Source organism: Callorhinus ursinus, unplaced genomic scaffold (assembly GCF_003265705.2).
Source record: "Callorhinus ursinus isolate GAN/ISIS: 27379988/994484 unplaced genomic scaffold, GSC_fseal_2.0 scaffold6, whole genome shotgun sequence".
Classification (NCBI taxonomy): Eukaryota; Metazoa; Chordata; class Mammalia; order Carnivora; family Otariidae; genus Callorhinus; species Callorhinus ursinus.
This window is the reverse complement of record NW_027397068.1, coordinates 68,604,020-68,616,935: the sequence shown is the minus strand read 5'-3', so window position 1 is coordinate 68,616,935 and position 12,916 is coordinate 68,604,020. Positions and strand designations below refer to the sequence as shown.

The 12,916-nt window shown below is 42.3% G+C and overlaps 1 protein-coding gene across 14 annotated transcripts in view; it reads right to left on the bottom strand.

Moving 5' to 3' along the window:
• TIAM2 (TIAM Rac1 associated GEF 2) overlaps positions 1-12,916 on the bottom strand; it is a 224,380-nt gene that overhangs the window by 67,488 nt on the left and 143,976 nt on the right. For all 14 annotated transcript variants that reach the window (XM_025866368.2, XM_073894136.1, XM_073894128.1 and 11 more), the window contains 3 exons: positions 3,776-3,937; positions 2,242-2,346; positions 647-725 (listed from right to left, as the gene is read on the bottom strand). In XM_025866368.2, coding sequence (XP_025722153.1) covers positions 647-725; positions 2,242-2,346; positions 3,776-3,937 — 346 coding nt within the window. The remainder of the gene's footprint in view (positions 1-646; positions 726-2,241; positions 2,347-3,775; positions 3,938-12,916) is intronic.

The window sequence follows — 12,916 nt, the reverse complement described above, 5'->3', positions numbered from 1 at the left end:
AAGTTAGACCTTTAGTTAGTTCCTGGAGGCCACGGTGTATTTCCACAGAGAGGAGGGAACGGGGGGGGTGGGCGGCAGTGAAAGGCACCATTTCCGGCAGGTGAAAAGCTGAGAGCAAAGGCACGGAGGAGAATCCGGAGTTACTCGGCTCAGAAGAGCACCCAGTAAACGCACTGTGTTACTCTTATCACCATCCTTTCAAACTCATCAATTTTTATACTTATTCCTTTTCATTATTTTGGCATTTTCCCCTATTAATAAGCATCTTTTGAGCCTAATACAAATAAATAGAAATGAAGGAAATGAGAGGAATTTCAGAAACTGCTATCATAGTTGACACTGAAAATGTAAACATGAAGAAAAAAAAAAATTAGGTCCGAAGATACTGGAGCAAACTAGACATGGATGGACAACATGGCTCTCTAACTGGGTTCCTTTTTTTTTTTTTTTTTAAGATTTTATTTATTTATTTGACAGAGAGAGAGAGCACAGCAAGAGGAGCTGGAGAGGAGCAGGCTCCCCGCTGAGCAGGGAGCCCAACACGGGGCTCGATCCCAGGACCCCGGGGATCATGACCTGAGCCAAAGATAGACGCTTACTCGACTGAGCCACCCAGGCGTCCCTCCGACTGGGTTACTGTGCTTACCAAAGTCAGACACACTGCCGGTCTTCGTGAGCTGCACATCATAAACACTTAGCGGGAAGATTTCTATTTCATCATAAACCTACAAAAGGAAAAACAACAAAATCAAAAAATTTAATGTCATAGTATCTTAGAAAATTTTTTTAAAGATTTTATTTATTTGAGAGACAGCATGTGCACAAGTTGGGGGAAGAGCAGATGGAGAAGGAGAAGCAGACTCCCCACTGAGCACTGAGCCTGACGCAGGACTCAGTCCCAGGACTCGGAGATCCTGACCTGAGCCAAAACCAAGAGTCAAACGCTCAACCGACTGAACCACCCAGGCGCCCCTCTGGAAATTTATTTTAATGATTTCCAAACTAGACGCCAAATTAAAACAGAATTCCACCCCTCTCCTACAAATTACATACTTTTTTTTTTAAGTAGGCACCACACCCAGCATGGAGCCCAACTCGGGACTTGAACTCACAACCCTGAGATCAAGACCCGAGCCAAGATCAAGAGTCGGACACTTAACCGACTGAGTCACCCAGGCACCCCCCACAAATAACTGACTTTTAAAATCAAGAGGCCTTACATCAGGGAAATCCAAATCAAAACCTCAATGAGATACCACCTCACACCAGTCAGAATGGCTAAAATTAACACGTCAGGAAACGACAGATGTTGGCGAGGATGCGGAGAAAGGGGAACCCTCCTACACTGTTGGTGGGAATGCAAGCTGGTGCAACCCCTCTGGAACACAGTATGGAGGTTTCTCAAGCAGTTGAAAATAGAGCTACCATACGATCCAGCAATTGCACTACTGGGTATTTACCCCAAAGGTACAAATGTAGGGATCCGAAGGTGTACGTGCACCCCGATGTTTATAGCAGCAATGCCCACAGTAGCCAAACTGTGGAAAGAGCCAAGACGTCCATCGACAGATGAATGGATAAAGAAGAAGTGGTATATATACACCATGGGATATTATGCAGCCATCAAAAGGAATGAGATCTTGCCATTTGCAACGACATGGATGGAACTGGAGGGTGTTATGCTGAGTGAAATAAGTCAATCAGAGAAAGACATGTATCAAATGACCTCACTGATATGAGGAATTCTTAATCTCAGGAAACAAACTGAGGGTTGCTGGAGTGGTGGTGGGGTGGGAGGGATGGGATGGCTGGGTGATAGACACTGGGGAGGGTATGTCCTATGGTGAGCGCTGTGAAGTGTGCAAGACTGTTGAATCACAGACCTGTACCTCTGAAACAAATAATGCAATATATGTTAAGAAAAAAAAAAAGAACAAGAAGATAGCAGGAGGGGAAGAATAAAGGGGGGGAAATCGGAGGGGGAGACGAACCAGGAGAGACGATGGACTCTGAGAAACAAACTGAGGGTTCTAGAGGGGAGGGGGGTGGGGGGAGGGTTAGCCTGGTGATGGGTATTAAAGAGGGCACGTTCTGCGTGGAGCACTGGGTGTTATACGCAAATAATGAATCATGGAACACTACATCCAAAACTAATGATGTAATGTATGGTGATTAACATAACAATAAAAAATTGAAAGAAAAAAAAATCAAGAGGCCTTAGACGTGGTTCAAATCACTTGCCTGTTCTTGCATGTATTCATATGGTGCAGGGACACAGTACTCGATGTTTTCATCTACTAATTTTCGGAGCTGTAGGCCATAGTGGCTGGGTTCCAGCTGCCTCATCTGTAAAGAAAAAAGACAGCCATTCAAGATTTTAAATGTTCTTTCTAAATTCATCGTTGTCCATTAAAAATCAAAGTGGACATTTCTGAAGGAAATACCGTATATAATGTGTGGAGTTTAAACCCATACGTAAGAGCTGAAATTTAAATGTGCAAAAAAAGAAAGACGGGACAAATAATTACTTTTAAGAAGGTTTTCTCTAAATGACACTGCTTATCACTAAAAAGCAAGAGGTGTATTTTTAAGAACTTAGAGTAGTATATTATCCGATAGGATAGATCTTACCATCTCAGCAGGTACTAACATTTTACACACTGGTTTTACCTAAGTTGTTTCTCATTACTGAAGTAGAGACATTGTGTGAAATGTGAAAAATCTCATATTGTACAGACCTCAGAATTAGGAATTTCCTACCCCAAAAATGGTTTTTCAAAAGGAAAATGCTTATACACGTGCTCATTCACTCACTCACAAATTATCTCAGGCCTATGCTGTAACTGGGTCTAACTGACCCACTCCGACTTCTGGCATTCTCTATCACTTACAGACCTATGCACTTCGTAACTCGTGCTGTTGGTAGAAAACAATACTGTGGGTTGTCTGAATAAAAACCTTACATAACAGAGTAAGAGGACATTAAACTGATAAGAATGTAAAGCTACATACATAAATGTCTGGTGTCCTAAGGCTTAAGTCAAAGCAAGACTATTAAAAGATAAAATTACTGATTATTCCCATCTGTTAAGTGTACATGGTAAAGAGTTACCAAAGTCCACATGCCTTTTCTCACCATGCCAGGTTATTTGATGGCATTTTCTCTGAAACTTAAGAAGAGTTCAGCTCTACTGCGCCACCTGGTGGATTAAAAACCTCTGCTCTGATGTTCAGTCTATTACCTCAGCAGGCTCTCTTTAAGACTTAGCGTGAGCATTCTTTTCAGAAACAAAACCCAGTTTGAATAATGAGTAAAACACCATCTCATAACAATCTCCATGAAGCAACCGTGAATAGTATCAAGTCACTCGTTTAATCTAGAGAAACTCGATAAAACTGCTTAGGAGTAAACCAAACTACTTCGAAGTTTATGCCACTTTCTTACGGAGCACTGTCCCTGAGGAACTTAAATAACAACAGTCTTCATGTTTATTCTAGATATAAAGGCACATTAGGAATTTCAGTAAAACGGCTCAGGTTCTTCATGAAGGCAAAGGGCCATAACCTAACAACTCACTCTTCTAAAAGATGGAGGAAGAGAATGCTAATTAAAGTAATAAATATGTCCATTAATAAACATGTTGGTTAATAGATGTTAATCTTTTCCCTAGTATAGAAAGTGAGGTCCTAAATACCACACAGATTTAAAAGGCATAGGGAGGCAACATTAATGATTCTTTCTACTGAGACATATTTCCACAGCAAAATCCATTACCTTGCATGCCAGAGTCAAAATATCTTCTACTCTATGTTCTGGCTTGATCATTACAGTAACCCCTTGATTATCCTGAAAATGAACGTAGGTCTGGACTTCCCACGTGTTGTCTCGGGGAACACCATCGGCTGTTGAGCTGTATATATGCAGAAGTTCATCCACCTGTTTTCAGATACCACAAAAAAATAGATAGATTTGAGACACAAAGCATGGACACTATGAAAAAAATGTCCCCTTGATTCATGGCATATTTTATAGTAAGCCCTTCCACATTCCTTGTGTCTGGCTCCTCACAACCCTCTGGGGCAGACAAGCCCAGTGTCTCCTCGTTCATTTAACCCACACGAAACTGAAGCCTAGGGAGGCTGACCAGAAGGCAATGAACTCCTCGTCCAGTGTTCTAACCACATGCCATTTGCCACTTAGCCCAAGTCTGAACATGACACAGTGGATGCAACAGTGCTTGGTATCCACTCTCACTGCTCTAGAACTGCTGGTTGACAAGCACCCTGTGTAATCTGCATTCCTGATCCCCGCGAATTTTAATACGGTCTCATTTATGGCCACTGATGCCTGCCCGCATCCTAACCCGAACTGCACTTCATCTGAGCAGGCTTCTCTTCTCTCATATTTCTACTTGCTTCTTAAAATCAGTCCCTAATCCTGGGAACATTTTTTTTCTCTTTCCGTCAGCTATTTCACATCTAGACACTCTTAGAAATCATCCCCAAATATACCAGCTTTAGAAGGAAGCTTTTCCCAAAGATGTTTAATTCCCTGGACCCCATTAGCATGGTAATTCAATGATCTCATGTTAACATAAACTTCTGTGATTTATAAACAAAAATAGTTAACATGTATTAAACAACTCAGAAATGTGCTGGGCGCCTGGGTGGCTCGGTCAGTTAAGCGTCTCCTTCGGCTCAGGTCATGATCCCAGGGTCCTGGGGTCGGGACCAGAGTCGGGCTCCCTGCTCAGTGGGGAGTCTGCTTCTCCCTCTGCCCTTCTCCCCTGCTCATGATCTCTCTCTCCCTCTCAAATAAGTAAATCTCTTTAAAAAAAAAAAAAATGTTGTCCTCTGGTTATATTCTTGCATTGGTCTTCACTGGTGGTAAAGACAAGACCCGGGGATTTGAAATCAAAAAACCTGATGTTCAAGTTACACATTCTACCATTTAATCAGCAGAACAGGACATTCACCTTGATGAGCTTTGTCTCCTCTTCTGTAAAAGGGGATATTAGTAATATAATTACTTAAGTTTATTAGTTAATACAGATTTTGCACACAAAAAATTACAGATGTTAAAATACTTTTACACACTAGAAAATGTTACTTTCAATATTATCACATAATTATAACCTACTTATCATAAAGTTATCATCAATGGATTTTACTCTGAATTCCATGCATTACAAAACCCACAAAGCAAAAAAAAATCCTCCTGTGCTGGATTAAAAAACTAGAATAGAGAGGCACCTGGGTGGCTCAGTCAGTTAAGCATCTGCCTTGGGCTCACGTCATGATCCCGGGGTCCTGGGATGGAGACCCAGGTTGTGTTCCCTGCTCAGAGGGGAGCATGCTTCTCCCTCTCCCCCCTGTTCATGCTCTCTCTCACTGTCTCTCTCAAATAAATAAAATCTTTAAAAAAAAAAAAGGATATATTGAAGATTTCAAAAGAACAGGCTCAGGAAAAGCAAGAAAAGAATCAATTTTTGTGTTGTCTTTTTAAAAATTTGGTATTCGTCTTTAAAGGGATGTTTCTGGACCTGTCATGGATCTGTCACTTTCTGTACATTTTCCTGGAAAATGATCATAGCCCAGAACGAATATCAACCTCATGTGCCAAACCAAAAGGAAAAATAGAGTAATAGACGCCTGGAGCCAAGGAGCAGGGAGCCAGCATGGACCCACTTTCTCCTGAAGGATCCTATCTCATTCAGATCATTCCTTCTCTGATTCAACCTCCAGGCACTTTTCCTCTGGGGAGTGGTTTCAACCAGGTGCATTAGTAAACAAGCAGGTACTGCCTTAAAGGTATAGACCCCAGCTCTCAAACCAGGCTTGCTCAGAATCAAACTAAAACCCCAGCAGAGGTCACTGTGGAGTAAGAAACCACACAGGAAGCCAGGCCAAGTCAGACAGTGGATTACTCCCACAAAGCAATTGAATCTTGTACTTTGCAGAGCAGAACAGGAAAAACTGAAGCCGGACAGGTGGGAGAGGAATGGAAGAAATACAAGCTCACAACTATCCTTCCCTTTCCTCCTGTTCCCATCCTTTATTCTCCAGCAAAGAGAGACTGGTCTTACATGGGGCCAGATGGAATAGCTTTTTCTTTTTTTTTTTTTTTTTTTCTTCTTTCCAAGTAGGCTCCACACCCAACCTGGGGCTTGAACTCGCCACCCTGAGATGAAGACCTGCATGCTCTCCTGAGCGAGCCAGCCAGGCAGTCATGTGCCCCTGGATGGAATAAGCTTTTCACATGCTGTTAGTTCACTGACTACTAACAACCCTTTACACATTGCCCTGACCCTCTAGGTAACAAGGGAGAAAAACGAGGCTCAGAAAATTCTAGAAACTTGCCCAAGCGCACACAGTGAGCTGTGATGATGGTACTATGGGGATCTGAACCCTAAAAACCTGGCTTCAGCCTCTGCTCGGTTCAGCGTATGCTTACCACCACTGCGCTATACAGAAGTATCAACCTGCCAGTTACTTCCCCACAAAATGGATACAACATAACTTTCTCGAATCTTTTCTGTTCTTCTACAGCACACACTAGGTTCTAGTGGAAGAAAACAGCTCACCTGACATTCCCCACAAAGCAGCAGCACTCTCCTTTCCTTTCAATTTCCCTTGCCTGCTTTACCTCCCCTCACAGGTCCAATGTTGAATGAAACCATATACATCCTTCAACCTTATTTCCAATGCTACCCACTCCCTCTCTAATGAAGTCTTTCTTGCTCCCTTCCCTCCTACCCCAATTCCACTCAATTAAATGTGTCTATTGTCTTCGAACCCTGATGCAGCACTTAGCAAAGCCCAGCTCACTGGACAGTCATTTTTAGGTGCTCCCCCCCCCCCCCCCCCCCCCCCCCCCCCCCCGTGTTAAAACAAATGACAGCAGAAGCCCTGTCTTTCTGGCTCTGGCTTCTTCAGACCTTGACACAGTGCATTCTGTACCCAGAACATATCCAGCACAGGGGCGCTGAACTGGATGCAACCAAAAATCCACAATCATACACAGGCTTGAAAGGTAAAAGCTGCCCTATCCATACAATGTCAAGTTCTTAATCTTCCCTAAATTTTAAGAAGAGAAATCAATAGATTATTGAAGGGGAAGAAGTCCTAGACGAGAAAAGGATGTAGATAAGTGCCAAAGGACAGAATATTCATATTCTACTCAATTAAACAAGGCTTTGTGCCTACAGCTACTCTGTGGAATCATTTCCTGAGCCTACACTGTTGATCTAAGATCGAGGAAACGATGGAAGAGAAGGTGCCTAGTAAAGCCAAGGCTGTGGAAGAAGATGCATAGCCTCTCAAGAGATCCTGCAATGAAAATTTACATGTAAGGTTTTTCCTGTGCCTAACACACAATCTCAAACGTACCCAATTAAAGAAAGGGAAAATCTGGTTATTCCAAGGAAACATCAGGAATATGGAGTTGACTAATTAATTAGAACAAGAAAAAAGAAAAGACTACATGTTTACAGATGTCCTAGGTGGTTATAAGCTTTGCCCACTTGGAGCGAAAGCTAGACTGACTGCCTCAAGGATCAATGCTGTCCGTGCAGAGAACATACACACGTGGCTTTATTCTCAATAAGCCAGATAAAAGCCATTTTTTTTTCTTAAGAGGAAAAAAGAATCTTGAAAATAAGCAAACAAACTAAGCCATCTGGAAAGCTCTTCCCAGCCTACCCTTTTCTGGGGTGCTTCCTTCATCTTTTTACCACTCACCCAGAAGCCAGTGGCGAGCTACTCGGCCAAGGCTGTTAACACCCAACCTACCTTCCACTCCACCTCTCCCCAAGCCCCCCTCTCCCACCCACTAAAAACTAGTTTCCAGGGGCGCCTGGGTGGCTCAGTCAGCTAAGTGTCGGCTCAGGTCATGATCTCAGGGTCCTGGGATTGAGTTGCGGGGGGCGGGGGGGGGGATCTGCTCAGCGGGGGGCCTGCCTTTCCCACTCCCTCTGCCCCTCCCCCTGCTCCTGTGCGTGCTCACTGTCAAATAAATAAAATCTTTTTAAAAATTTAAAAAAAAAAGCTAGTTTCCAATTAGTCTTCTCAAGGTTCCCAGTTCCTGGAGAAAATGCAAGTAATAGACAGCAAAAATATAACAGGCCATCTGGTCAAATCCCAGCCTTGCCAGGGCTGGTTACCTAATGTCTCTGGGCTTCAGTTTCCACACCTTTAAAGGGGCCTAAAACGGCCCAGTTCCATGGGGCGGTCAGGAGATGGGTGTGAGGAATGGCATTTGAAGGCATTTTCCTGTAAAGGGCCGTAACAATGTCAAAAGAACTTTTTTGAAGTTCAGTCTGGATTGCAGAATTCTACCCTAGCTGCCTTGACCCCCGAAATTCAACAATGGCCACTGTAAAGAACTGCAGGAGAACCATCCTTTGTCTCAAAATCCTGAGGAGCTACGGGTGCTGGGGTCACCGTGTGGTCGGCTGTGACTGGCACTGCAGCCTGGCTCAGGCGTGCCCTCCTCGTGGGCAACTTCTACAGAAGCATTGATTATTACTATTCCATTAATGGTCATGAAAGCACATGTCAAGTCACTCATGCTCAGCGTGCCTCAAGGAGAGAAAACTGAAACCCCGCATGTTCTCACAGCAGATGCTTCTGGATCAAATGGCTTGTAATTACTACTTGGATCGCTGAAGGGAAGTGAGTAGCAAAATCACAATCTGGCTGTCACCAATGGGCCCTCCACCACAGTTGCTGATAAAAGGAAAGTCTATTAGCAAGTGAGATGAGGAGAAAACTCAAAAGGAGTTACATGCTCTGGGTTTTCTTAATAACAGCAAAATGGCATGGAGGAGAAAGTGTTTATCTCCTTCTTGGGCTGATGCCCGAACGTCAGCTGATACGACGGGAAAACAAAGACCTACGTATGTACCTATCTATCTATCCGTATGTGCATGCATGTTACGCAGGGTCCCACACTACTGCTCCTATTTAAACAGATTACTTCCCTATGGTCAGGAGCAAATGGTTTCATTCCTATTTTCCATTTAAAAAACCAACATTAACATTTTTTTTTCCAGTTTGGAGCTAATGACTCATGGGACAATACTTCATTGACTCGCAGCCACAGAAAAGTCGGGACACCCCAAGCCAATTTTCCAGGAGAAAGAGCCAAGGCCCAGGGGCTCCACAGTTTGTGCAATGAAGCTGCTGGGGTAGCTGCCTTCCAGAGTCTCAGCGGGGGATTTGTTGTCAAAATCTCCATAACAAACACCTCCCTTCAAACACTGCTTGAGACTCATTATTACTCATCAAGAAGCATGCTATGAAAAGCTTTCATTTTGGGCTCGCCAAAATGTCCTTTCAAAAATGCTCAAATAAGGCTGGCTTTACTCCAATCTTAACAGATTTTGAATCAGGATGACTCACTGTTGGGACTGTTATATGATGCACCAATTAGAGCGGAATAGTTAAAAATGCCCGTGACCCCTCCCTCCCGACGCTCAGGAACTTGGCTGCCTTTCTTTATGGCTAATGGACATCATACACTGGCTATACACGAGAAGATGCTCTGTGCAAATTATCAGTATTCTCCAACAATGATTAGGCAGAGGAAAACTAGTGAGATATGATTCAACCAGCTACAGGCAGAATTTTAAGGCCCAGAGACACAAAAAAACAAATGCCCTTCGTTCCACCTGCAACTCAATTTAAACCTAGTTATCTGAGTTCCGCAGTCCAGCAATGATAAATACACAATTAAAGTAGCCCTGTATGTCAAAAGAATTCATTCAGTGTCCCTACACCAGAGGCAATTCTTAGTTAAAATAGGAATAAACGTTTAAGTGTATATGCTTTAAAAAACAGATGCAATATTTTCCTCTCACTGATTATAGCGTCAATGGGACTTACCAATTAAATCACAAGAAGATCATTTGGTAAATTTGAGCACAGTTTAAATAAGCACTAAGCACATCAAAAGCTTTTTTAGCAAAATTTATTTTCAAAGCCTGACATAACTTCAGTTAATAAAAAATGCTTCCATGACAGAATCTCTTAACTTTCAAAGTAGGAATTTTAAATTATTTAGCGACGGAAGAGATATAACCTTCAAACTATGTTTTTTATTACAGATCAAACATTTCTTCTCAACTATTATTAAAGGACTGCATCTGATACAAACAATAGGCAGATTTATTAAGCAATACTATATCCTCAGTAGTCTGCTAGGGACTGAGAATATATACATAATCATAAAATATAAACTATACAGAGCAAGGGTCCCAATTACAAGCCTGCCTGGGAGACACAACTTGGTCGCATCACTGAGGGTAAGAGGTAGCGAACCAAAGAAACAGAGGTGTCCCCCACTTTTCTATAGTTCACATTGTGTCACTTCGCTTTCATGAAAGACCTATGTTTGTACCTGTTAGAGCTAACTGAAAGAAATCCATAGACGATTTTCACTTTGATGAAATCAGGTGAAAAGCAGAAACGCATTCAGCGCCTGTTTTGCAGCAGTAAGCCCTTCTAGAGACAGTGCGCGTGCGCACACCCCAGCAGCAAGAGGCACAGGGCCAAGGTCCTTCCCTGGGAGCTACGCTTACCATCTGAGCATCAACTTACTAAAGCTTTGAACTGTGTCTGTGAGCATCTGAGCTTTACCTCGATTTATTTTGTGCATCCTTTAGCAAGATGTGCCCTAAGGTATCAGAAAAGCCCAAGACATTACTTTTTGGCTCTGGGAATGCTCAAAATTTTTCCATATAAATTAATGGTATTTGCTTCTTCACCTCATGCTATTTCGATTTACGGAAGGTTTCACAGGAATTATCTACTTCTGATTCATGGGGAAACCTCTAATAGTGATATAATTTTTTTAATCAAGTAAAAAAAAAAGGATGGTAATTTGGTCTGGATTTTGAAATAGGCTCTGCAGTATATAGAAATAAAGGGGCAGGCAATGGAAATGATTTATATTCATTTATAGAAGTCTGACATTTTGATGGTATGATTTATAAAAAGGAAGTTTGAGGGGCGTCTGGGTGGCTCAGCTGGTTAAGCACCTGACTCTTGATTTCAGCTCAGGTCAGCATCTCAGGGTTGTGAGACTGAGCCCCACATGGGGGCTCAGGGCTCTGCCCTCAGCTTGAGATTCTCTCTCCCTCTGCCCTCCCCTGCCCCTGCTCACACTGTAAATAAATAAATAAAATCTTAAAAAAAAAAAGGAAAGTTTGGACTTGGCATCCCTGTGGCCCCACGGTTGGTCAGATCTAGCAAAAGGAGATCACCAAGAACAGAGAGGAGCAACGTAGCAACATGGCCCCTGGCACAAACCATTCCGTCTCATACCCACACTCTTGCAGCCCCCGATCTCTGAGAAGGGGAGGTGAAGGGGAATGGGGCTTTGAGTGGAGGTTTTCTACCCCATCTCAGGACACCTTAGGCCGAGCAGCCCACTAGGAGCACTGTCAACAATAAAATAGCACACTGAACAGCCCACAGTCCAGGCCAGACTCACATGAAGGCAGAATAGGCAGCTGTCGTTGTGTTGTATTATTTTAAGATCACCAGAAAGTACCTCCCTTACCTCTCCTCTGGACCCATCAACAGTGTAATACCCAACCACTCCTCAGTTTTTTCCAGCTAAATTGTCAAGTGGCCAAATTATCCCAATTAATTTATTAAATAATACTGCCGACTTCTGCAAAAGCATATTAAATTTGTCCAAGCCTATTAAAATCAGATTTCAACCTCTACAAATAGTTAAGAAGTTTATTGGACAGAAAACCCAAGATAAAATGATTTAATGAAGAAGACAGAGAAATCACTCAGTAACATGAAACACAGCTGTAAGGGGAAGGTGTGGATTTGAAAAAACCCCAAAGGAAAAGCGTAGTTCATCCAATGTTTGCCCTACTCCATAATTCCATTCAGAAGTGGTTAATTCCATTCAGAAATGGTTCTGAGTTGTTTAGTAAGAAACTCTTTTGGAGTCTAGACAAGGACCCTCCCTGCTGTGCTCAACTCCACTGAGGGCGTTGGTGATCCAAAGGCTGCTGATTCATAGCATGGATGTACTGTCTGTGAAGCTCTCTAACCACCCTGAGAGGAAAAATGCAATTTTGGATTCACCAAACTCTCAAACGAGGGTAAGCATTGCTGAGCAATAGGGAAGTACAAAGGGAAGTTACTATTTTGATCTTAATCTAGCCATGCCACTTTTAAGAAAGGGTTACCATGAATTTGGAGAGCTTCAAAATTACTTGGCATTCTGAGGATCTCTCTTATTTACCCACTAGGGACCATATGAATTCTAAATTTATTTTCAAGAGATTCATGTAAAGATTGTGAACTAGCACTGCCCGCTTAACTTAGCATTTGCGTCATCAATGTAAAACAAGATGGCTGCCACATATAGCAATGTTCCCCTCACTGGAGTTATTGGGAGTTTTGGGATTGCTGAGTTCCAGAAAATGCCTAACTGCCACTTGAATCAAAGGCTAACGAAATGGCTCTGCAATGTTCATTTGGCAGCTACCCTTTTCCAGTATTTAAAATTTTATGTTCCATAACGTTGTATAGAATCTTCACATCACAATTTATACTAATTACTACTCTACTACATTTAAAGTTTTAACTTTAAAGGAAAAAGTTGCTTTTTTTACTTCCCATAGTTACAAATTTTACTTTTCTATAATGTCATATATTATTCCAGTAACCTGGATCTTCTTGATGCTGTTTTTAACCAAGAAGTACACATTTCTGAAGATGTGAAACAGAGCTCAAAGTTGGGCTCACAAAACCACCAAAATCAAGCTCATGACTCTTTTCCGAATGTGCACAGAACAAAAATAGAGAAGAAATATAGCTAAATATCAATAGTGGTTGTGTCTGGGTAGAGGGATGAGGAATAATTTCCTTTTTCTAAGTCTTCTAGATT